The 25998-nt window shown below is 34.7% G+C and overlaps 1 protein-coding gene across 1 annotated transcript; it reads left to right on the top strand.

Annotated features, from left to right (window-relative positions):
- The first annotated feature begins 1335 nt into the window (after window positions 1-1335).
- On the top strand, window positions 1336-23951 carry LOC129738534 (7SK snRNA methylphosphate capping enzyme bin3). The gene is made up of 5 exons (XM_055729753.1): window positions 1336-1581; window positions 19830-22310; window positions 22369-22587; window positions 22647-22793; window positions 22878-23951. The coding sequence occupies exons 2-5, from the start codon at window positions 20172-20174 to the stop codon at window positions 23496-23498; spliced, it is 3126 nt and encodes a 1041-aa protein (XP_055585728.1). The 5' UTR covers window positions 1336-1581; window positions 19830-20171; the 3' UTR covers window positions 23499-23951.
- Window positions 23952-25998: the final 2047 nt, after the last annotated feature.

The following is a 25998-nucleotide window of genomic DNA, read 5'->3' as shown; positions in this document are numbered from 1 at the left end:
GTTCGCAAAACAACTACCTTTGAAAAGCCGTCAAAAATTAGGTATTTAGTATTTTAAAAATCTAAAGATGCCAAAATGTGACAAATTACGTCTACTTTTCAATTCACTTTTTCAAAATTTTCTACTGTAACAGGAACAGCTTTGGCGGTTGATTGATTGAAAAGTACGGGTTTTACACAACTTTTTACATTTTTTGTGGCCATGATCTTAGAAAATTTAAAAAAAAAAATTTCCTTATGTGCAACATATAGCTTCTAACTTCAGCTTTCTCAGGCACTAAGTGAATTTTTTTTCGAGCACTTAATAACTGATTTACAACCTTTGTCCTGAAGCATGTTTTTTCATAAATTTTTTTTTGTACTGTAAATAACTTTAAAGCTATTGATTGTAGTTGAAAACTGTCTGAGAAACATATTTGAGTCGAATTATAAGCTATTCAAAACTTTAAATTTGGTAGAAATCGGTTGAGAAACAAGGGAGTTTTAGCAAAAACGGTGTTTGCCGTCATTTGACCGCTCGCGGTATGAATAGGTATATACAAAGTGTCGGTATGTTTAGTGTTAACCGTGACAAAATCTTAAGGCCCTGTATTTCGCTTTTTTTTGGTGAACTGAAAAACAATCTGATTAATTAATTAAATTTATAATGTACGCTGTAAGGTAACAATAGCCTTAATGTCTTGAAATTTATTTTTTGTCGAAATCGTTGCTGTAATAGTTTTTTTTTAAATATGTAGGTAAAGTTCTATAGCCTCTAATATCTTAACATCTAACATTTCAGATATTTTAGAGCATTTTTTTAGTGCTCTGCCACAACTTACGATTGATAGTTTCATGAAATCAACTAAAAATCATTGTAAATGGTTTAATAAACAACGAATAAAAAATAATACATTGGGAATTCCAGCTTCAAAATAAATACTCCGCTTTGATAACTGTGTCCCGATTAAAATTACTGCTTTTCAAACGTAAAACATCACCCTCACAGGGCACGATTTGGACTGACCCCCTACAGAAAGCGTGCGTTGATTTTTCGATTCGATAACGCATCGCATTCATGAAATTTAAGCACTTTGATATTTGCTGACACTTCTTTATTGAAAACATTTGATTTTTAATCACCTTAAACCTTCCAAAGATCCTCAAACGGCAGGCGAAATCACGAATTGGAACGATCGCGGCCATCTTTTTATGCTAACACCCAATTGCGAACGCGGCGAGCTCACTGGGCACGACTGTCACTCGGCACTCACACATGCAACCGAACCGTTCCCGTAAAGTGCAAAGGCAGAGAAAAATGTGCTCTCGTCCAGAACATCCCATCAGTTTGCGTCGAAAGTTGGAAGCGTGCAGTCGAACTGCGTCGAACGCCTTCTGGATTTGGTTATTTTTTTGGGGCAATTTTGTGGATAGTTGGAAGTGTTGTGAGACGAATCACAATCCGTGAGTGATCGATACGAGATAGGCCAGGATATCGGTTCGGTGAATCAGTGTGTCGTTTCACGATTGATCGTGACAGTGGTGATTGATCGAACGTGTGGTATTCTTAATTTCAAGAATCGCCAGGGAACGTACGAATAAGGTAGGTACCGTGGGTTTGTTCTTTGGTGTTGGTTTTGTGTTGGGAAGGGGCAGAGCAGGGGTAAATTGCAAAGCGGGGGAAGGTGTGCTTTTGCCGATGTGCATATGAAAACACGGCAGAGCTAAAAGAGTAACCTTTCAGTGGTCTTCGCTAAGTTGTTGCTTTTATCTTCTGTCGTCATAACCGAAAAGAGAGTAAGCTCGGGCTCTCTCTCTTGTGGACCAATATCAATCAACATCAAGTTATTCTATCAATCGAATGGGAGGAATCATAAAGCTTCCTTTACACAGCTTGTACAAACTATCAAGAAACGGTATTTTTTTTTAAATCTTCTTTTGAAATATTTTAAAATTTTGTTGTGTTTCCTCCAGCTCCTTAAACGTCAACGCCAATGAGGTGATAGTAATTATGTAATATGTGCATATTCTATTTGTTAGAAAATAAATAAATCTTAAAAAATCTTTTCGAAGACGTTTTTGCCGCTGTTTGCATTTGGAAGTAATTTGCAATGTTATCTTGTTGCCGCATTCATATATTGCACAATCAAAAATAATATTTATATTATATTTAGTTATATTTAGTTTATATTATAAACTTTGAACTTGCAAATTCTAAGTGTAAAATTTTACACACATAGATAAAAAGGTTTTTTAAACCACGATTTATAAAAAAACGAAACGACAAAAGTTTTAATAACGTTTAATTTTATAATGTAAGCATCTTTTTAAATGAAAGCCTTCATCGTCTAATTAATTCCAAAAATTGAAATTTATCGGCTGATTCCACATGTTTTGCTGTTCAAAAAACTTTCAGGCTATCCAGAGAGATTTGAAACTAACACTACAAAACAACTTAATACATTTTAATACATAATTAAGAAAAAAATATTTCTGAAAATTTAAAACTGGAATTACTGAAGAAACATTGTTTGCAAAATGGTAAATGTTTGTTGAAATTGTGACCCGTGTAAGGAAACTCTTTTGTAAATCATGTCGTGTGAATACTTCTCGCTTTCCCACTATTGAGAAAAGTGAGCGGTAGTTTTGCTCGAAATTCTCACCACATCGTTAGTTTGGGAGAATAATGCTCTTGAGTGCTGCTCCGAACTTACGAGAGAGAGAGAGTGAGTGAAATCGCGAGTGATTGCACGCACAGCGCCGCAAGGCGAGGATACCCCCCTTTGCTTCGATTTGTTTTTGTTTGTTTACATGTTTTCAAGATTTTTGGATGCCCGAGCAGAGAGATTTACTAAAAAATTAGATGGTGAATTTTTTTTTTAAACGAAAAATAAAAACGGTTTACATCAGGGGTGAGCAACGCGCGGCCCGCGGGCCGCATGTGGCCCGCGACACCCTTTTGTGCGGCCCACGAAGCTTTTTTCAAATTCAAATAAATTAACTTTTCTCAACAATGCATTGTTAGGAAAATTTATATGACTTAATCAAATATTCACTTATCTTAAGGTTGCCAGATTGCCCGGTTTTATCCGGGTTTGCCTGGATATTCGATACAATATTTGGGAACAGTTCGGCCCTGCCCAGTTGCCCGGATTTCATTGAAAAAACCCGGATATTTTCACATAATTTGGCAAATAAAAAAAATATAAATTGTGTTGTTAAAATTATTATTATATTATATTTAGCCACCAAAACAAATTTTTTAAGCAGCTTTTGTAAGAATAATCATGAAAGGTTTTTTCGAAGCTTAAAATACGATTTAAAATCCGTTTATAAGTTTTGATGAGAAAAAAAATTTTACTTTCTTTTATCTTGATTTTTGTTGAGTATTTTTTGGGTTTTGACAAAATTTGCCCAGATATTGCCCGGATTTTTGGTCGTCTATTTAGAAATGAAAAGCCCGGATTATGCTAGGATTTTATAGAAAATAGCCCGGTTTGTCCGGCCCCGATATGTGCTGAAAAAAATCTGGCATCCTCAACTTATCTGCATTGGCCCCACAATCATCAGGTTGTGAATTTTTTATTGGCATTTTAAACATTTATTATGTTCTGTTCAAAGGTATAAATGCAATATCGTTTATAAAGTAACTCAATATTGGAATTTTTTTTTTATTGAAAATACATTTTTCTTAATAATTGATCTCCTAACATTTTGAATGGCAAAATCCATTCAAATGAGCCGAAAGAGCATCCAAATATCGGAAGCTACTCATCATCAAAGGAATTTCGAAGTGCGTTAATGAGGTCGTTATTTTTGATTCAAAAATAAAGTTATTTGTGAAAAAACATGCTCAGCAGATAATTTTTATAAAATATGTTTTATCCAATTCGGCAAAAAGGCTTCAAATATTTACAAAAAAATTTAAACCAAAACATTGTGAATTATTTTTTTATTTCTGAATATTGACATAAATTGAGAAAGTTTATTAAATAAAGCCTGGGTGAACGATTTGAGATTTTTTTATCAACATGAATCAGCCGGCATTAAAGTTACCGACAAAAATTATTAGGTGAAAACAAAAGATATCTGAAATTCTGTTATTCGACCCAAAAGGTCTTTGAGGTTTATCTGTGATGCCTTTTCAAAAATTCTATTGGAAATTTACATCAAACATTGATAAATTGAGTTATTTCACATATAATTCGCATTTCACATTACCGAAGTCATATTAAATCTTTAGAAATCATATCCCAATGATATCTAAATAAGATTTAAAATAAAAAAAAATATGGATAAAAAATCTAGAATCAAGAATGTAGTTTTGAAGATATTTGTTTAAAAATATGTGAAATTGAACATTTTTCTGTTAGTTCGACAACCTTCCTCAACATCTCAATGCAATGATATGATCCAATTCAGAACTTCAATTTAAAAAAATCAGGGTTTTCACCGTTTGTAGGACAAAAAAAATCTATGGACAAGTTTTACTTGTGGAAAAGAATAACAGAAAATAAATTAGCGATTCAACGACAAACGCTAATAAGACTGCGATTTCTTTGAATATATATTTTTTTAACACTGTTAGTTATCACTGTGGTAAGCTCCAGAAGATTTTTAAATGGGACGGATAACAAATAGTACCATTGGCAGGGCTGGTAGCGAGTCACTTTTTAGTGACTTGGTCACTTTTTTTGGGTCAGTCACTAAAAAGTCACTTTTTTCATCATTTGGTCACTAAAGTCACTATTTTCCGAAAAATGGTCACTTTTATCACCAAAAGTCACTTTTTCACCGAAAATAAACCAATGAAAGAGTAATTTGAATTGCACGTGTTAATATTGACATGAGGCGAAAATAGGTAGTAACCGTAAATTACTTGATCAGTCAGTCAGAAATTTTTTTCGCCTTCGGCGGAATTTCGACATGAATTACCCTTGGCTTGAGACATTTCGATCTACGACATTATTTGACGTTCATGCTTTGAAACTAACTTTGGTTGTAGATTTTTGTTTTCAGTTCAATCAACCTTTTGTATTGGAACTAGAAACTTGATATACAAAAACCCTATCCCGTCTTTAGAATGGTTTTTATTAAGAACTGTAACTAAGATTGAGATTGAAACCATTTTTTAATTTAAAAAATCTTTTATGTCATAACAAATGTTATGTTAATATGAAATATTCTTTAAAAAAATCAATTTCAGACTCAATTTTATTTCGTGTTTTTTTTTGCGCGAGAAGAATGACCTTAACGGGTTAAACTCCTATCAAAAAGAAAAAAAAGTGTTTTTTGTTCTTCTGAATACTTAAATAAAGGGTTTTAAAAATTTACACAAGGCCACAAAATTTACAATTTTTATCAAGTGCAATAAATTTAAACGGTAATTTCAACTTATTTGGGTTTTCCGAATCTGCAATATTTCTATCAGCTTTTGTTATTGAAATGACTGTTGAAAATAAGGAAAAATCTTTAGAAATTTCTGCACTTTAAAAAAAAAAACTCAAATCAAAAACATATTATTTAAAAATAAAAGTTTTATATGAATTGATGAGCTTTAAATAGAATCAAGTTTTTTTTTACACTGTCTGCTGTGATGTCAAAAATACTTGTAATGATATTTTTCCATAATCAGTTATCTACAGGGCTGGTAGCGAGTCACTTTTTAGTGACTTGGTCACTTTTTTTGGGTCAGTCACTAAAAAGTCACTTTTTTCATCATTTGGTCACTAAAGTCACTATTTTCCGAAAAATGGTCACTTTTATCACCAAAAGTCACTTTTTTCACCGATAATAAACCAATGAAAGAGTAATTTGAATTGCGCGTGTTAATATTGACGGTAGTAACGGTAAATTACTTGATCAGTCAGTCAGAAATTTTTTTCGCCTCCGGCGGAATTTCGGCATGGATCACCCTTGGCTTGAGACATTTCGATCTACGACATTATTTGACGTTTGTGAATTGAAGCTAACTTTGATTGTATATAGATTCTAGCTTTTAGTTCAATCAACCTTTTGTATTGGAACTCAAAACTTGATATACAAAAACCCTATGTTCAAGCCGATGGGCTTGAATAATCTCTGTCAATTTCCAGCGTAATAAAACTTATAAGAAAGATCTAGAAGGTTCTCAAATATACGTAATAATTATATTACATCTTACTTGGAAGGTTCTAGAAATTTCTGCCGTTTATTCCATGCGCACGCATGGAAGATTCCAGAACTATCCAGGCGCGCGAACCATCGTCTTTATGGAGGTGTTCCAGAATATTCTAATGGATTTAAATAGAAGCGCGCGTCGTGATGTGAGTTAGTTGTTAATCTAATCCGCGTGTTTTAACGTCGTCCTTCGTGAAGTAACCTACCAACAAGTGAACCTTCCAAGTGAATGTCAGAGAAAGGGTTGAGAATAATAAAGAGTAAAATTGTAGTGCTAATTAAACGAGTATTTTCATTAGTTTGCCAAAAATACAGTCCACTTGCCCAAACATTGGTCCAATCGAACCGGATTAGTGTGAATTTGAATTAACCGGAAAAGTGCATATTGTGGAAATAACTTTAGTGCAAATAATTCTAAGTGAAGTGTTTTCAAATCCAACCTTTCTTGACACCAGAACCTGTAGTTCCAGTAGCTTGGTCCCTGGAAAACAAGCTTTAGTGTGTTGTCCCCAGCTGTGATTCCGGATGTCGAATACCAGTTCTACCCCAAAGACGAAGGGAGCTAAGAAAAAAGCGGTGAAATTAACAGAAGTTGTGGAAGCAATGGATCAAATAAACGTGTTGATGCATCGCAAGAACCTAGAAATGAACAGCGTCACACGCATTTTTAATTCCTTGCACCCTCTAGATGGAGGATACGTACAACTATCCAAAGGTCAAATCAAGGCCTACCAGTCGATGCTAGACAATGCTCGCACGGAATATCGTACCATTCATAACCAGATATTGGATCTAGTGTCGCCGGAGGATTGAGCCACCCATAACGAGCATTACGGGCAATTTGACGTTCTCTATTCTGAGATACTCATCGCACTAGAGGAGCAGTCCAGCAATGTGTTTTCTAGTGTTAACGAAACTTCATCTATTTCTGCAACTTCCGCCATGCCTTCGACAATGATCATCCACCAACCACTTCAGATGCCAATACCAACTTTCGATGGCCGCTATGAAAATTGGCCAAAATTTAAATCCATGTTCAAGGATCTGGTTGACAAGTCTCCCGACTCCCCGGCTGTAAAGCTCTATCACCTCGAAAAGGCCCTGATAGGGAATGCAGTTGGTATAATTGATGCGAAGACAATTACCGAAGGAAATTATGCGCATGCCTGGGAAATCCTGGAGGAAAGGTTTGAAAACAAGAGGCACACTATAGATTCCCACATCGTCGGCCTATTTAACCTTAAGAAAATGACCAAAGAAAATTACCGGGAATTGCGAGCTCTGATAGACGAGTCGACTAGGCATGTGGAAGGTCTGAAGTTCCTAGAGCAGGAGTTTACTGGTGTGTCCGAGCTGATGCTTGTTCACCTTCTGACGTCAGCTTTGGATAAGGATACCCGTCGTCATTGGGAAGGTACGATAAAGCATGGCTGCTTGCCAAGTTATCCCGAAACACTGAAGTTCTTGAAGGAACAGTGTTTCATACTGGAGCGCTGTGAAACGTCTACAACAAAGATCAGCCAACATCAACCGACTTCCTCTGGGTTTAAGTCAACCATGACGAAAGTCACATCAGCAGTTATTCTCAGCAACCCTGCAGTAAAGTGCGATTTTTGTGGGAAGAGTCATAAGAATTTCACATGTCCCGAATTTAAAACTCTTTCCGTCCAAGGTCGGTTGTCTAACGTAAGGAAACGACGAATGTGTTTCAATTGTTTGCGACGTGGTCATCAGAATAAGGGTTGTCGTTCGGATAAAAACTGCAAAAAATGCGGAAGACGTCACCACACCCTACTACATGCCCAAAAAGAATCTACCAAAATTCAATCCCCTTTTTGCTTTAAGTCACAACAACTACCAAAGCAACCCAATGAGTTAATGGAGACCAATGAACCAAAGCAAAGGATTACCTATACTCCACAATCAATCCTGGAATTTAAACCTCATCAAGTTTTTCTTCCCACAGCTGTTGTGTATGTGCTGGATGCAAATAATAATCCACGCCCCTGTCGTGTTTTATTGGATAGTGGTTCTCAAGTTAACTTGATGAGCGAGAAAATGGCTGATGATTTAGGATTGAAGAAGTTCCGATCACAGTTAGAACTTACAGGAGTCAATGGCACCAAAACCAATTCATCAAGCATGGTTGTGGTCCAGCTTCGTTCTAGATACGGAAGCTTCCGTGCCGACATCCATTGTTTGCTGACAAATCATGTAACCGATAATCTACCAGCGACGGATATGGACATAAGTTCGTTTGAAATTCCTCCAGACTTGGATTTGGCAGATCCTTACTTCCATAAGTCCAACAAGATCGATATGCTCATCGGAATTCAGTGGTTCATGAAGTTACTTATGCCAGGAATCAATTCTTCTGCTGATCGTTTTCCAATATACAGAGAGACTCTGCTTGGATGGGTCGTGAGCGGTGTATGTGAATCTGGTCCCTCGCCTGATTCAGCCATCCAAACTAATATCGCCATCATCAATGTGTCGTAAAGGCCTCTTTCTTGCGGGCGGGAGTATGTTCAAGCCGATGGGCTTGAATAATCTCTGTCAATTTCCAGCGTAATAAAACTTATAAGAAAGATCTAGAAGGTTCTCAAATATACGTAATAATTATATTACATCTTACTTGGAAGGTTCTAGAAATTTCTGCCGTTTATTCCATGCGCACGCATGGAAGATTCCAGAACTATCCAGGCGCGCGAACCATCGTCTTTATGGAGGTGTTCCAGAATATTCTAATGGATTTAAATAGAAGCGCGCGTCGTGATGTGAGTTAGTTGTTAATCTAATCCGCGTGTTTTAACGTCGTCCTTCGTGAAGTAACCTACCAACAAGTGAACCTTCCAAGTGAATGTCAGAGAAAGGGTTGAGAATAATAAAGAGTAAAATTGTAGTGCTAATTAAACGAGTATTTTCATTAGTTTGCCAAAAATACAGTCCACTTGCCCAAACACCCTATCTCGTCTTTAGTTAGAATGGGTTTTTATTAAGAAGTGTAACTAAGATTGAGATTGAAACGAATCATTTTTTTATGAAAAAAAAAAATCTTTTATGTCATAACAAATGTTATGATGATATGAAATATTCTTTAAAAAACAATTTCAGACTCAATTTTATTTCGTGTTTTTTTGTTCTTCTAAATACTTAAAAAAGGGGTTGTAAAAATTCACACAAGGCCACAAAAATTACATTTTTTTAGGTGTAATGAATTTAAACGGTAATTTCAACTAATTTGGGTTCCCCGAATCTAAATATGTATGCAATATTTCTATTAGCTTTTATATTTATTATTATTTATTTCGTCTTTGGTTTAATTACCGCAAAGACTGATGACTTAAAAACTAGGAAATTCTTCTTAAGCCTATTTTAAAACGACGTTTGCACATATTAAAATTAAACAAATTATACACTAAATTAAAAAGTTCACAACACTTGTCAATAGGGTGGTTTTGGCCATAGGCAGTACGGTGGTGAGGAATTGAAAGAAACTGACGTTGTCGAAGTGTTCTCGTTGGTACATAAATGTTAACACGTTGTAGAATGTAAGCACAGTCAATGTGTCGAATGTAAAACCTTGCTGCAGTTCGACGCGCCGCTTTTCGAGTGAGGTTCCTCGTACGGTGGGTTTGTTATTGAAATGAAAATAATTTAAAATCTTTAGAGAAGTTTCTGCACTTTCTTTTTACAAAAACTCAAATCAAAAACATATTATTCAGAAATAAAAGTTTTATATGAATTAATGAGCTTTAAATAGAATCAAGTTTTTTTTACACTTTCTGCAGTGATGTCAAAAATACTTGTAATGACATTTTCCCATAATCAGTTATCTATCAATTTTACTAGTAATAAACTCTTTATTACCAAAACTAAATGGCCGAATTTGACAAAATTTCTAGTTGAGGACACTATTTACCAAATCAATAATTGAAAAAATAAGCACCAAAATGGTTATGATGAAACATGTTTATTGAAAAAACTCTTCCTGAAATGTTTTTAAAAACTAATCTTTTTTATTTCCATACTGTTTTTTCAGTTTTTTAAATAAATCTACCGAATTTTATTGTACAGTTTTTTTTTCAATTTTATAATCAACTTGCCGGATTTTTTTTAATCAAACTTTTAGAATTTTTAAGACATATTTTTAACAATTGTTTCCTTGTTTTAAAATTCTAAATTTTCGTGTTCTTTAACCATAAGCCTTGAACTCCAAATTTTAAATAAAAAAACATAATTTCAACCTTCTGTTCTTTCAGGACCCAAAATTTTAATCAAAAAAGACAAAATACTCAGAGCTTGTAATTCAAAGCTTAAAAACCTGCGATTGAAACTTTAAAAACTTTTTATTAATATTTTTTATATGAAATCATATTTTTGGATCGATCATGATTTTTAAATTAATCTAAAAGGTTTGAAAAATTGTTCTAAGTAGCAACTTTCAAAATAAATAGTGCAGTGTTAATAACAAAAGTTTTGAACTCATTATTTTTATTTTTTTTATCAGTTTTTATCATTCACATAATTACTCATTTTCTAACATTTCTTTGTCAGTAGTTGAACATGGAGGATTTTACTTTATTAAAGGTTTTATGTCTGGCTTCTATAACTGGCTCTTCTAAAATAATTATAAATATATTCTTCTTTTTATAAAATTAAATTAAAACATCAAACATTGAATAAACTCTGTTCAAAATTCATTTCTTATTCAGTAATCGGTAATTTACATTTTAAATCGTGATTAAATATTTTTTGTTCAAATTAAAAAATTACAGCGGAATTTCTCACTAAACTTCCAGTTAAAAATGAGGAAAAGAATTCCAAATTTAGATGAATAAAAATTAACAATTATTATCATTTTCCTAACATCTATTCATGCTAAGTTTTGTACAAGATTTGACATTTATTTTAGAATTCAGATATTTTTTAATTTTAAATTTGCTAAGAAATTCTTTTGAAACTAATTTATTTCTTACTTTCTTGACTTATCGAAAATTTGAAACATTCATTGTAATATGTTTCCAAAATTTTGTTTATCAGTCATTTTTTTTTTAGTTTTTGTGTTGATCATGAGTGACAAATGGTGTAAGAAAACCCTTTCCTTTTCAATTGTTTATTTTTGGTATTGTTATTAATTTTATCTAAATTTGAATTTTGAAAACCCCCCCGGAAGGGTCCATCGCACGGCCCTGACTGGTCACATTTTTTGTACTTTAAAGTTATTTTTTCGTTCTACATAGTCACTATTTGGTCACTTTTTTCGGTCCTCAAAGTCACTATTTGGTCACTTTTTTTCAAATTTTGGTCACTAAAGTCCCTACTATTTCATTGTCAAACCGCTACCAGCCCTGCATTGGTTTTAAACATAATGTTGTAAGAACGAATGTTTGCTAAAAAGTATCTACTACTAAACAATTGAGAGAATTTAAAAATGTCAAAGTTGTAGTGATGTACCTTTTCAATACCGAATATTTAAAAAGTCATTTTGAATTCCTGTTTTTAAATACGTGAATTATCTTTTTCAGAAATAAATTCGTTGTTATACAATTGACGCGAAGCTCTGCTAATTATAAAAAAAATAACATTAAGTGCGGCCCGCCGACAAGATTTCAAAGTTCAAATGGCCCGTTGATTGAAAAGGTTGCTCACCCCTGGTTTACATGATACCTACCTTATCATTTTATCATAGAAAGTGCTGTATTTCAATTATTTTTTCAACACTGGTAAGTTTAATAAGATTCAGATAAAAATTAAATACACATGCCATGTAAATTATATGAATTCGTCTTATACATTCCAAGGATTTTTAGTTAATCATGTTTTCAAAGTTTCGCATAACAATTAAAAAACGCACTAAAGAATGACGAGTTAAGCTATTGGAGGTTTAAATTTACGCTGATTGACATAAGTATTTGTCATGAAAAAACTCATAATTGCACAATTAGTAAGTACCCAGTAGTGGACCTTTCACAGAAACAATTCACATGCTAAATTATGTTAACACTACAAGCTATTGTTAAGAAATTCTATGAGTAATTTTATAACGAATTTTAGTCTTTAGTTGAATGTTGAACGAAAAAATAGAATTTATAAAAAACATTGAATAATGATAACAAAAGATGTTGAAAGATGGTGTCAAAAACCGACAAAAACACATTTTTCAATCGGTCATCCATCAACATCGTTTCAGCCATAATAGAAAAAGAAATTATGAAAAAAGCGATGCAAATTGTAGATTTACCCTTATCCGTCCCAGATTCGTTTAACCCGGTAGAGTTCTTGGAGGGTCAATTTAGTCACCCTGATTGAAATCGCATTATTTTTCTTGTTTCTCAGCCAATTTATACAAAATTTATAAATCTGAAAACCTCGTTATGTAACTGAAATATGTTTCTCAGACAGTATTTAGCTAGAACTATTCATTTTAATAACGTAATTAAAAGTCTAAGAAAAAAAAATCCGAAAAACATGCTTCGGAAAAAGACTAAAGATGCGCTACCAAATGCTAAAAAAAAATCACTTAGTGCCTAAGAAAGCTGAAGTTAGAATACATACATGTTGCGCACAAGGATATATTTTTTAAAATTTAAAAAAATCATGATCTTGTACTTTGAGTATAGATTGGTAGTCCTAGATGATTTTGTTTTTTTTTTGGATGCACCGGAATGAAATTACAAGCCGCTAAACATCCAACAGTGTCGTATTGACACCCATAGGGTTAGTTCGACATTTTGGCATTGTGTATTAAATTAAAAAAAATGCCAAATAAACTTTAAAGAAATAGACCTTTTTTATTTTTTTTTGGAAACGACCTACTATATCAGACTTTCGTGTTTAAATCTCATTTAATTTGCATTTCGTACAGAGATCCTTGTATTAAAAGCATTATCCAGATCGATTGAGTATCAGCATTGACACAGAGATGATCTTTTTTCCAAGGGCGGACAGTGTCAAATTTGGCAATCCTATAATCAGGGTGGCCACAGAACCGGGAAAACCGGGAAAACCGGGAAAAAACCGGGAATTGAAAATCGAACCGGGAAAACCGGGAAAAAACCGGGAATTCAGATCCGAAACCGGGGAAATTTACAAAATGAAACCAAAATTCAGTTTCGGTTCAAAAATCAGAACCCAAAATTCAAAATTCAATTTCCAAGTCAAAATTCAACGGCTAATGAATGTGTAAGAAGAATATCACAAGTTTGGAAATTTTCAAAATACTCTCTGATTTCTCTTCAACTACCTATAAATTGGAAAAACTCACTAATCTTTCCGGAACCTAGAGTTCAAAACTGCTTCGAAGAATTAGATGGGAAATTCAAAAAGTCTCTTAAAATTTGTTCAAGTATCGCACATTCTAACAATAATTTAAAAAAAAAAACTATCAATCATATTAAAGCAAGCAAATTAAAATTAAATTTTCAATAGAAATGTAAAGATGCTAATTTTATAATTTTGCAGTGGTAGCGTTTAATTTAAGAGTTAAGCACAAGAAATCATCTTTATGCACGGTGTTTTTTGTAGCTGACATCGCTGAAAATTTGTTTAGTTAAAAGGAAACCTATTAAACGCACTGTTTGGAAAATTAACTTTTTTCGATCACTGGTCATATTTCATGCAGAAAATTTCGAATTACACTTTTTAAAGCCTGAATATGTTAAGATTCCTTTAAAAATTTGCCAAAATTCCGAATGTGTTTTCTAATCTGATCCGTGACGTAAATTGAAATTGAATTTAGAAAAATCCAGTGATTTTTTACCTTTTTTCATAAGGGTGCTGTGTTAATGTCGATAGAAGACACTATATAAATTCTTCGAAAATCCTAAAATGATTCAACCTGGCGTAGTACTTTCCTCAAAATATACATATTTGTGTTTTAAGTTACGCATTTAAGTAAAAATAAACCTTGAATTTGAATGTTAAAGAAGAACCATGTCAAAATAACAAAATTATTAAAATAATATTGATTAAAATTAGTTTATTTCTTGATTATAGCACAAGTCCACCAAATTTACGTTCTTTCTTTTGCCCGGGGGGTGAAAGTTTTTAGCCACAATTTAAAAATTTTCAAAGATCAGTTCTCATTGGAGTTTCGTGCGGTACGGTCGATTTCTTACTATGGCTCTGTGCGTCGTGTTTGAAATTTTCAGCGGTGTTCGAGAGCGGGACGGGAACGAATCATGTGTATTTTTTCTTGATTTGGTGATTCGGTGCCTGGTTTCTTTAAAGTCATTAAAACCATTATATGTGTTTTGAAGGATCGGGCTGTTAAATTTGAATTTCATCCTAATTAGTGGAATGGCGTCAATTTTCATCGCATCGTTGAAGGGTTGATGGGTGAAGTGCAATGGAAGATTCGGTTATGTAGATTCGAATTGTGATTGACAGGTGTCAGATGCCTCGGTGTGATGGTTAATCAAACATTTTAAGTGGATAAAGTTGAAAGGTTGTGATTTGAGGACGAATATTTAGTGCTGAAAAAATTGAGAAAATGGCGGCGTGTTTTATCGAACGCTTCATGCAGAAAAATTGCTAACAACTTTTGATGCAATGTATAGTGCAAGTGTTGGCGGGCTAATTAAACAAACGCTTAATCTTTCCAAGACGATTAAATTTTTGTTGCGTTTGTTGAGTGGTGAAAAGGTTCGGGTATAGGGAACAGGAATGGGACAAGAGGAAACCTGCAGGCATGAAACCAAATCTGTGATATATTGGTGAGTTCGTTCTATGTTTATTCATAATTTTGAAATCAATAATAATGTTTTATGGTGTCCCACTACTGCAAAACTTAACTGAGATTGAAATCAATATCAGTATCAACTCGTATCCTTTTCAAATATCATTTTAATCATTACTGTAATTTTTATATGTTTATTATTATTATTAATATAAATGTATCATTATATGCTCATATTTCTTGTTGTTTATTGTTCCTTAATCTGCAGATCAAATAAATATATATTTTAGAAGGAATGCATCTGGGGATAACCCAAAGAAATAATTGCAAGCGGCACGGGTAGCCGGCCATTGTAGGTTTCTGCGGGTTGGATGCCTTCTTTCGACGAACCATCGGACCGTGGAAGCCCTAGAAGAAATTCAAAGGCCAAGCCACACAGACATAGGCAGGACCTTGCTACCGATGGGGGACCCTTACATACATACATACATACATACATACATACATACATACAATTTAAAATTTTTCAAAGATAACTTAAATCATAGGATTCGAATCAATGATCAACTTTTACGAAGACCGCGAATAGTTGAAACTTTTGAGAAATCTGTGGCGTCCTTTAAGTTTATTTTTCATAGTCTGGTATAATATGAGAATGTAAGGATATTTCGAAATATTTTTTTAAATCAAAATGTATGAAATATTTTTTTAAAAGCATAAATAAAAAAAAATTGAAGCCTCAAACCAATCTTTAAAAAGAATTTAAATCTTTGATATCGAATGTTCATAAATGTTCTTCAATGATGTCATAAATACTTACATTTTTTCTATTGCTTTTTTAAGCTTGAGGATTTTTTTTTCAAGCATTGTTTCTTTGAATCTAGTTGTCGGTTTGTTAGTTATCAATGATGTGTTTTACTCAAAACTTAGTCATTTTTAAATTTCAAAACCCAATATCACTAGAACTAGATTTGACAAAATCTGCCAAATGATTCGAATTCAGGACGGCACAATCAATTTGTGAAACAAAGGCTTTACAGATTTGAAAACATGTATATATCATAATTTTATTGTAATCTGCATTTTATAACTTATTTTTTTGTTTTCATCCAGTTTTTTTCGGCGAGAATTAAAACAAAAATAACATGCCAGTTAGTCCAAACGTTTCGAGCTACTTTTGGCGTTTCGCTCCTCCTCAGTGGACTTCATCTAACGATCGTCGTTCTTTTATTCACTTTTATATCTTAGCTTAGCTCATAGTTTTTGATTTTTTTTGTGTTTTTCAACTTGTTTTTGCATAAATTCTCAAAGCTAGTTTTAGATTAACATGTGTTTGAAGAAATTTATATTTATTGATACAGGGGTTGTTTTCAAGCAATCATTACAAAATTCATTATACCTCTATTATTAACCGGAACAGTTCTAATTCTGATTCTCATATTTCTACCCCGAGAAATTAACTTAACATAAAAATATATGTTGAACAATATTAACTGTTACTATTTTCACTGAAATAAAATCCACATTTATCTGCATAACAAACTAATACTCTACTGAATTAAAAATGAAAACGTCATGCATTTTTTTATGGAAATATTATTATTTATTATCAATCAATTCAAACTGCTAAATTTAATTTTACTACACTTTGAAAATCAAAAATAAATATATATTATTTTTAAATTGCGACCCAGAGATGGGTCTTGACTCAAACATTCAGTCAGCGAAACTTTTTTTTTTGTAGAGAAATGAATCCAACTTAGATGAAATTTCAGGGACTAGATAAGAGAAAACCGATGTTGAAAAATATGCTCTTATCTAGTCCCTGAAATTTCATCTAAGTTGGATTCATTTCTCTACAAAAATATATATTATTTTTATTGATTGACGATACTTTTAATTTTATGATAATCAATTTAGATATCATAATTTTGAATTTCTTTCACAATTTTTTTCTATATTCATTTCAAAACTGAAATTCCTTAGATGAAAATTGAAAAAAAGTCATGGGTGGATCTGAATTGAATGAATGATTTAAATTTTATCTATATCTTAAAATTTGTTATCTTGTTGAGTAATCCTTAAGCTGTTTAATAAAGACTCTGTAACTCAGAAACTCAGAATTCAAGATGCAAAAACAATGATTGGTGAATGGTGGAATTTTTTTTAGCTTGAATCGTAAATTTATCTAACGGGGCTAGCCGATTTGAATAATTACCTTGAGTGCTGAAAAAATCGTGTTTTGCAACGAGTGGCACACACAATTTTATGAAAATTTGGAAAATCCTTTGAAAATCCATTAAATGACCTACAAGAAGTGCATCATGCAAATAATCACATGTCTATAACTATGTCAAATGAGTGGAAATTTTTGATGAAGTAGATCGTGGACTGTACTTTTGCAGGCAAAAAACAGTTTGAATTAAAAATTATCGCATTTCGATAATGTTTTCAGTGTCTAAAAGTTAACTTTTTAGCACTGCATAAAATACAATGATAGTAACGATTCAAAAATTGAATGAGAGTTTTTGTTTTTCCAAATATTGACTTTTTCAATCAAAAAATCTGTACTGAATTTTACAAATCAATTTATTTTTAAAACTTAGCCTAAACAGAATAAAGCTTAGTTCTTTTAGAAATGGGACACTTTCTTTTGCTAATAGCTCGTTTACTAGTAATCGGACATTCAAAATTTTGACAGCATTTTGTTGCCTGTACAAAGTACTATCCGACCTATTTTTTTCAAAATTTAAAATTTACAAATTTTTGAGATATTTACGATGCAAGAGAAAAAGGAAAAAATAATTTTGCACAGTTTCATTAAAAATCCATCATTATCAAATTGATAGCCGACAAAACCGTTGATTATTCAAAGAACTACTGTGTGTGAGTGGTGGAAAAGTATGGAAATACTGTCAGAAATGTCCACAAAGTTCAAATCAACCTTTGGAGTGAAGCATACGATCGGAAACTTCGGTTAAGGGTCATCAGGGAAGTCAAGTCACATACCAGCATTTTTAATTTTCAATAAACGAAAAACTAATGGTAGATCGCTGAAATTTCCAAAAAAAAATTTCTCTGATAAGCTGAAAGTGTTGCCTCTTAATGAGTCATTCAAACCTAACCTAATATACAAATTTTTGCCAGATCCACAGCTCGTAAGCTGTATATCTGGTTCCGAGGCTATGGGACAGATAATTTCTGATGAACGACAAAACTTATGAAATACCCTATTTTAAACAAATTTCAGCGTTTGAATCCTATACCACTTCTGCCCGTGACAAGGTCTTGAGTATATTAAAGTGTGTATTTGCTTATTATTTAGTATAAAATATAATGATTTGCCAAAATTCTGCTCCTGTGGAAAAAAACAACAATTTTTAAAACGAAAACTATGGTTTTCACTCTTTTCAAAAGCCTAAAAATAGTAATCTTTTATGTACCCTTCGCAACCTACGATCTATACTAACCGATTATACTTTAAGTTCAATCTCCTTATGGTTTTACTTCGTTATTGCCAGATTTTGCCAGCAGAAATTCCATTGAAAACGCTCAAAAAGTGGCTCAAAAATAATCAAATTTGTTAATTTCGAAACAGCTGTATCCACTAAAGGGGCCTCAGTTTCTTTTAAAAGAGAAGTATTGGACCGAAAAGTATCAGAAATTGAAGGAGGGGGATGTAGCCACCTAAAATACAGATTAGACAAAGTATTAGTTTGAAAAACTGATCATTATCATGACTGAAAAAAGTGTGCGCTGGCCGAAGGGAGGTACCAAGAATAAAGTAGAATTTATTCTTACAAAAAAACAATAAATATTTTTTTTAAATTTTTTTCATGAATAATCATAAGATTACCTTCATTTCCTTCATAGAAAGTATTTAGATCAAACGAAAGGTTTTTGAGATACACGCATTCGTAACTGTCCCATTTCTAAAAGAACTAAGCTTTACAAGTTCTTCTGAAAATCTTCGGATATCTGTTCATAGCTAGCCAGATTTATGTGGGGTGGTAATAAACACTGTTAAGATTCTTGATACGTTAATTTGTTTAAGTGTTGGCAATATTTCTAGAGGAATCTAAACACTGCGTCGAGATACGATTTGAAGTCTTTAAAAATTTACCCTTATTTAGTCATGGGGAATTTTTGTATTCACAAAGGAACAAGGAATCTTGTCCATAAAATCTCATATTCACAGGTTCTAGAAACTGATAATGTTATGGACAACGGTTTATTTTAAAGATCTTGACAGTTATAAGTATTTTAAACATTAAAGATAAGTTTAGATAATCAAACAATGCCTAGAAACAATTGTTCGAGTTTTAAAAAACATGGGCAATTATAAACAATCCTCTGTGAATCAATATGATAAATGTTTGGCAAAAATTTATATTACACTTGAAGATGCATTTATTACTGACTATAAAACGTCTGAAAACAAATTTTTTTTCTGATTTACTTTGACAAGAGAGTCACATGATTGAACGCCCCCAGAACATTTTTAAATTCTAGACACGTAGATTTTGTGAGCTGTTGTAACACAATTGATATCTGTAACACATTAAAAAATTTGTAAACATGATTTAAAACCCCATAAACATTTTGTGTAGAATGTTTTCCATCATTTATATAAAATGTGATGAAAACCTTAAAATAGAATCGAACTCATCTAAGTGTTCAATTATTTGAGTGTTATGAAACAACCAAATCAATGAAATAAGATGAAAATTTTGCTATATGCGGACGAAAATGGACAATCAAAGTCTGGAAAACCTTGAATTTTGATCTTGGAAAACCGGGAAAAACCGGGAATTTGAAAATGAAAAAGTTGTGGCCACCCTGTATAATAAGTATAATACTTATAGCTCAAACAAAGGGTGCGTAACCTGCTCCGGATGAGGGTTAATGAAATGGTAATAAATCTAGCGAACATGCCGCAACACATTTATTTGAACCTACGACTATCACGATTAATCTTTTGTATGTTTGTTTTTTCATCCGTTTATTTCCAGAACCTCCCAATCGCAGATATCGGAAAAAGCTAAGTGTAATACCCGAAAATAATCTTTGCTTGCGCGCCTCACACGCACAAGAAGAATAGCATTTATCGAAGCCAGAACCAGCGCACATAGGAAGAGAACACAGCGATACGTTTGCTGCTGGCGCGATTTTCGTCTCTGCCTTTTCCCCGTCTCGATTGACTGCCAGCAATAGTGGTAGTTGCAGTGCAATCATCTCATTGAAAAGCAACAGTGAAATTATTCCCGTAACCACTCACTGCTTCGATATTCAAATACACACAAGAGGAGACAGTGCCAAAGTACGGCTGGATACAGAATAGTTCTCGGTGGGATATGGAAGGACAAACTGCGATGCTGCCTGAAGGGGGCAGCCAGGATGAAGGGGGAGGAGGAGGCGGAGGGGGGATTCCAGTGGCAAAAGCAGCATCTGTAGATGCTTTTCACGGGGAATCGGCCTCCAAAGAACAAACAGAACAGAAGCATACTTTTGCAGCAGTTCGAGACCAGAGAGAGGTGACTGGTAACAATCAGCAGCAGCAACAATCACTTCAACAAAATCTGAGAAGATCACACGGTGGTATCAGCAACAAACAGAACAAGAAACGTTTTCTCCGCCAGCAAAATAAAAATAAAAAGTGGAAAATGAACAAATTTAAACGAAACCAAAAGGATAACTTGGGTAAAAAGAAGGAACAAGCAAAAGGCACTGCTGAAGGAAGTGGAGACGATAAGGTGAGCCAGACAGGGGGCAATAGTGAGCAAAAACCGCAACAAGGTGGCAAGAAGCACTCCAACAAAAATACTAACAGTTTGATGCAAGTTCGAAATAAGCGGTTGCAGGCAATTTCTAAATTTTTCCTTCCGGGCAAAAGACCCAGGAAAGATTGTATAATTCCACCGACTAAATTTCTTCTGGGTGGTAACATTTCGGATCCATTGAACTTGAACAGTCTACAGAATGAGTCGGAAAACGCTGTCACGCCGAAATCGTCGCCAATTCCAACACCACCCCATTATAAAAATAAAATAGAAGTTATCATTCCACCAAACATAAACGATCCTTTGCATTTGTTAGATCCGGTGGACTCGGTTGAGTACGAAATGCAACTTTGCTCACCTATGAAGAAAAAGCAAAGGGCTCGAAACAAGCGCAAAAGGAAGGCAAAGGCTGATAAAAACAATCAGAGTCTGGACAGTAGCACTGGAGGCAATGTCAGTGGTCAATTGGGCACGAACTTGCCTGAAGCAGAAGCAACTACTGCAGAAGAAGCACAATTGGACGCACATGCCACTGGCAGCAAAACTGCTGTGGATCCGGCCCTTGAAGGAGGAAATACTGGAGAGAAAGATCGTGCTTCTCGATTTCTGAAACTTGATTTGGAAATATGTCGAAAACGAAGGATCAGTGAGAGCACTTGCGGAACAACGAAAAATAAAGTGCGTCGAATGGATTCGATGGATAAAATCGTGAGCCCCGTTATACCACAGCCTGGTGCGTGGAAACGTAATCATTGGCCAGCTATTCCAGCTGGTGCTAGGAATCGCACAAGAACTCATTCATGCACTTCGGTAACAGATGAACCTCCTGCCAAGCAGTTATCAGTTGAACCCGAGGAAATTCTGCCGACAAATACGGAAGACAAAAAGTCGGAATTACCAATTGTATCTGAACCTCAAACCAATCCCAAAAGTGCTTCACAAAGTGAGGCTAAATTTCATTATGGAAATTACGACCGATACTACGGCTATCGAAATTTAAATGAGTTTATCGATGTTAGATTAAGAGTTTTCTTACGCAACCCCTATTTATTTAGGGATAAAGATGTGCTCGACATAGGTTGTAATGTAGGTCTTTTGACGATTGCGGTAGCAAAAATGTTGCATACCAAGAGCATAACCGGTATCGACATTGACGGGCAGTTGATTGCTAAAGCTAGGCGTAATTTAACGTCCCACGTGCGTATCCCGTTGGATATTCCAGAAGAAAAACAAGTCGTCGAAGATAAAGGAAAACCTGTAGCTACAAAATCGTCGGATGTTGAGTTAAAGTCTGAGCTTCAAACTGCTTCTTCGTCCAAGGCAGATGCACCTAAAGCGGAACCCAAGCCTGCGGAAACGGCTTCTAATGAAACTCCGCCTGATTCCGAGCAAGAGACGAAAAAGTCATCGACTGATATAAGTGAACATCCCGCAAAAAGCACTTGTACCAAAAAAGGAAGAAATCAACAGCGTCGAAAGATGCATGGTCGCTACTATGGCAAACATCATCCTCATCACCACCACCATCATCATCATCATCATAACCACCATCAACGTCATCAACAGCGTAATAAAGACACCAACACCAGGTTGAATACCGAATTTTTCCCAATCTCGGCACCATTATCACTCGGAAACCTTGGTGCTCGTACTTGCCACCTGACTATTGGCTCTCCCAACAGGAATTTTCCCAATAACGTCATTTTTAAAACGGTAAATACTATAATTTTTTATCCCAATTCATATCCTTAAACAATAATTTTTCCATCAGATGAACTACGTGCTCAAGGACGAATCATTGATCAACTACGACACCCAACAGTACGATCTGATACTGTGCCTCTCTGTGACCAAATGGATCCATCTAAACTTCGGCGATAACGGGTTGAAAACAGCATTCAAACGAATGTTCAATCATTTGAGACCTGGAGGAAAGCTTATTCTGGAAGCACAAAACTGGGCCAGTTACAAGAAAAAGAAGAAGCTAACGGTAAATTTGGAATTATTGTTTTTTTTTTGTTTTACCTAACTTGATTTTTTTCTTTATAGAAAACGACGCTGGAAAATTACAACAATATTGAGTTTTTCCCGAACAGATTTAATGATTATTTACTTAGCCCAGAAATTGGATTTAGTCATAGCTATCCTTTGGGTATTCCGAGACATTTGAGCAAAGGCTTCCGGCGCCCAATACAGGTATGTGAAGGCAATTTAGTTGTTCCTTAGCTGCAAAGTATACTGAATTGGATACATTTTTAAACACTATGGTTTTAATTACAGCTGTATGTGAAGGGCGATTTTACTCCAAGCCAGGCCCAATGGAGTGATACCTATCATCCGCAAACGCCCCGTACCAACAGTCAGAATATCTACGCAGACGTCAATGCTCCCGCACATAATCCGTGCATTTGGGGATCAACAACACCGTATCAACCCAGCTACAGCACACGTTGTACTCCTTCAAGTGGATTTATGGCCACCTCTCCATATTACAATCCACGGGAAACGGACAGTTACCAGCCGAGCTACGATGTTAGCAATCGGCGGGGAAGCTACTGCTTTGCATCTCCACTTTATTCAACCACGTGGTCTCCACCGTCCGATCTGCGTAACCGGCGTTCGGCTTCGAATACTCCCAATTCAGCCAGTGTCAGGAGTGTGGATAACGATGAGCAATTTAGCGGTCAGCAAAGTGGCCGTCATCATGTTTATCCTCCTATGGAGGTGTTTTCACTGGATTCAAACGGTCGATTACCGGAATCATCTGGCAGCGCTCGACACACCGATTCTGATTCGGAGTTGTCGTCGAACTCGGCTTCACAAACGCCAACCAGATCGATTGATCAGTTCGATCAGTCCTCCAATTCGCCCAGTACCACAAATTCCCAGCCGGACAAATAGAATTATCCCATGCATGCCGGATTTCCGTAACGACATTAGCGTATTTACAGTCTGTGATTGCTAAAGATTTTTCCTTTCTCTCAGTTTCTTTTTAATTTTCGCAGTTACATTTTGAATATATTGAAAATTTGATTTTTTCAAATTTATGTTCTCTTCAAATGGTCGTCTGATGGATCGCTCATTTAAGAGTTGAAATTAAATTTGTTTAAGTAAATGGGAGTTGAAAAAGTCCAATTCAGGCTCTGCCGAATAAATAGTTGCGAAAACTAGTCTACTTGCTTTTACAGTTCCATACAATGTTGTTTTTATATGTAATGTTAGTTAAGGTCAGTTGTTTCACAGCCGATTCGGTACAAGTACTGTTGCTAAGGTTAATTAACACCCGAAATAGTGTTTAATGAGCATTGTTGTACATATATACAAAAGATTAAAAATTTATCGGATGATAGAATTAAAAAATCTTTACCTTTGATTCTATATGGGATTCTTCGAAAAACTAACAGCTTAATTTTGTGCTTCGTTTCAGAATATGTAAGATCACCTGCGGTTCCTCCTGGATCGATAAAATTCTTTACTGAAGGGTTAAAAATGGATAAAAGAACTGGGGCAGGAGTGTTCGGAACTAGACTCAGGATCTCAATTCCTAAGGGAAACTGGCCAACAGTGTTCCAACCAGAAGGTTCAAGCGATTCTAGAATGCACTTTAGCCTCTTTGAAAAGAGGATACAGGTACACAAATATCTACATTTTCTTTGACAGCCAGGCCGCTCTTCGAGCACTAAGTACGTTCACATGTTACTCCAAACTAATATGGGAGTGTATTGTTGCACTAAGAAACCTGGCCATGAGGACCAGATTATTTTTATTCTGGGTACCAGGTCACTGTGGTATCCTAGGGAACGAAGAAGCAGACCAACTAGCTAGGGAAGGATTTTAGGGACTGTTGATTGAACCTGAACCTTTCTGCGGATTGTCGAGGAGTGCCTTGACTATGGAGCTCAAGAACTGGGAAAGAACCACTATTGTTTCCAACTGGGAAACAGCGGAGGGAGCAACTCAGACAAAAAGATTCATTGATCCAAGCGCATGACTCTCAAAAACATGTTGAACTTAAGTAAGCACGAATTAAGTTCTTACACAGGTCCTTAACCGGAGATTGTCCAATTAAACAGCATCTCAAAAGGATGAACATTATTCAAAACAAAAACTGTAGGTTCTGCAGGTTCGAAACAAAAACTGCAGTGCATCTTCTATGCAACTTCTGCGCTCTTACCAATCGAAGAGAGCGTATACTTGCGGCTAAAGTAATAAGCGCACAAGACATATGGTTGCACATAAGTCCTAAGAAGGTTATATCATATATCTTTGATATCATACCAGATTGGAACAAGATGCTCAATCAGCGATCAACTGTTACTTCAATCATTAGTGCAGGTGAGTCTGATAGCATGCAGTAACGCGGGGTTTAACTATAGTCGCAGTGGGCTCTTCCCTACAAGGAAAAAAAGATGAACACATGAAAACTGAATAAGTAATCTTGAATGAGTCACTTATTGACTTTCATTGACAGGTTTTCCTGAACCCTTGTGTTTGCTTAGTGAGCAGGAAGCTTTATGATACAAAAAAAACAACACAGATAAGACGTAGACATTGGTGACTTTCACTTTTAGAAAATGCTTAACAAGCAACAATGGCTAGATGACGACGTCTAAGGTAAAACAAAACAGAGTACTATTATTTATCACCTTCCAAAATATTATGTTTTGTATCGTTTAGGGCCAAGTTTCGAGGAATGAACTCCAAATCAAGTTAAAAGCACTCACAAATGGGGAACATAACCGATGCGTGAAAAGGCAAAAATTTGAGGATACAGTGAGCGTGCAGCTTAAAAAACACGTTTTTTTTGTCTCCAAGAGCCTGAAATATGGAAACACCTTCTTGTGACGTTAATTTATAAAGGTTTTCGTAGAACCCCAATCAAGGATCGGACGATTTGGTGGCGATGATATCACCAGGACGCTACTCCAGGAATGGGAAAAAACGTAAGTTCTTGTTGTTCTTCTAAGTTGTAAAAAACTAACATTCAATTCTAGTTTATTTTATCTGAAGCATTGAGAAAGCTGAACTTACGGGTAATTGTTGAAGAAATTTTAAAGCTTATATTTTCATAGTTCTTAATAAACCTCAATTGCAGTACTTTTAGTAAGGGATTTTAACTCCATAGGAGGCATTCTTCCCTATACTGCGTTATGACAAAATCCTGGTGTACTGACAGTTTGTCAGTACAGCAATGTGAAAAATGTGAGATTAAAAAAATGAGAAATTATCAAAATGGATCTCTAATAGACAACCACTAGCTGGTTGTCTCTCTAGCTCTAACTAGTTAAATATGGTAAACAATCGCCTATAAAGCTACAAACGAAAATCAAATATTTCGTTTACTTCCATGCTTCTAGTCATGCCATGAGATAACAGCATGGATCAAGAATAGTGTTCGATA

The sequence above is a fragment of the Uranotaenia lowii genome, chromosome 1 (assembly GCF_029784155.1).
Source record: "Uranotaenia lowii strain MFRU-FL chromosome 1, ASM2978415v1, whole genome shotgun sequence".
NCBI classification, from domain to species: Eukaryota; Metazoa; Arthropoda; class Insecta; order Diptera; family Culicidae; genus Uranotaenia; species Uranotaenia lowii.
Note: the sequence above shows the minus strand (reverse complement) of the source record. Positions and strands in the feature narration are given on the sequence as shown.

What these genes read in the sequence shown, in the direction of transcription:
- LOC129738534 (XM_055729753.1), top strand. Translation starts at nt 20,172, where the DNA reads ATGGAAGGACAAACTGCGATGCTGCCTGAAGGGGGCAGCCAGGATGAA. An exon ending in ATAACGTCATTTTTAAAACG is followed by an intron (nt 22,311 to 22,368) that starts GTAAATACTATA and finishes TTTTTCCATCAG; the next exon opens with ATGAACTACGTGCTCAAGGA. An exon ending in AGAAAAAGAAGAAGCTAACG is followed by an intron (nt 22,588 to 22,646) that starts GTAAATTTGGAA and finishes TTTTCTTTATAG; the next exon opens with AAAACGACGCTGGAAAATTA.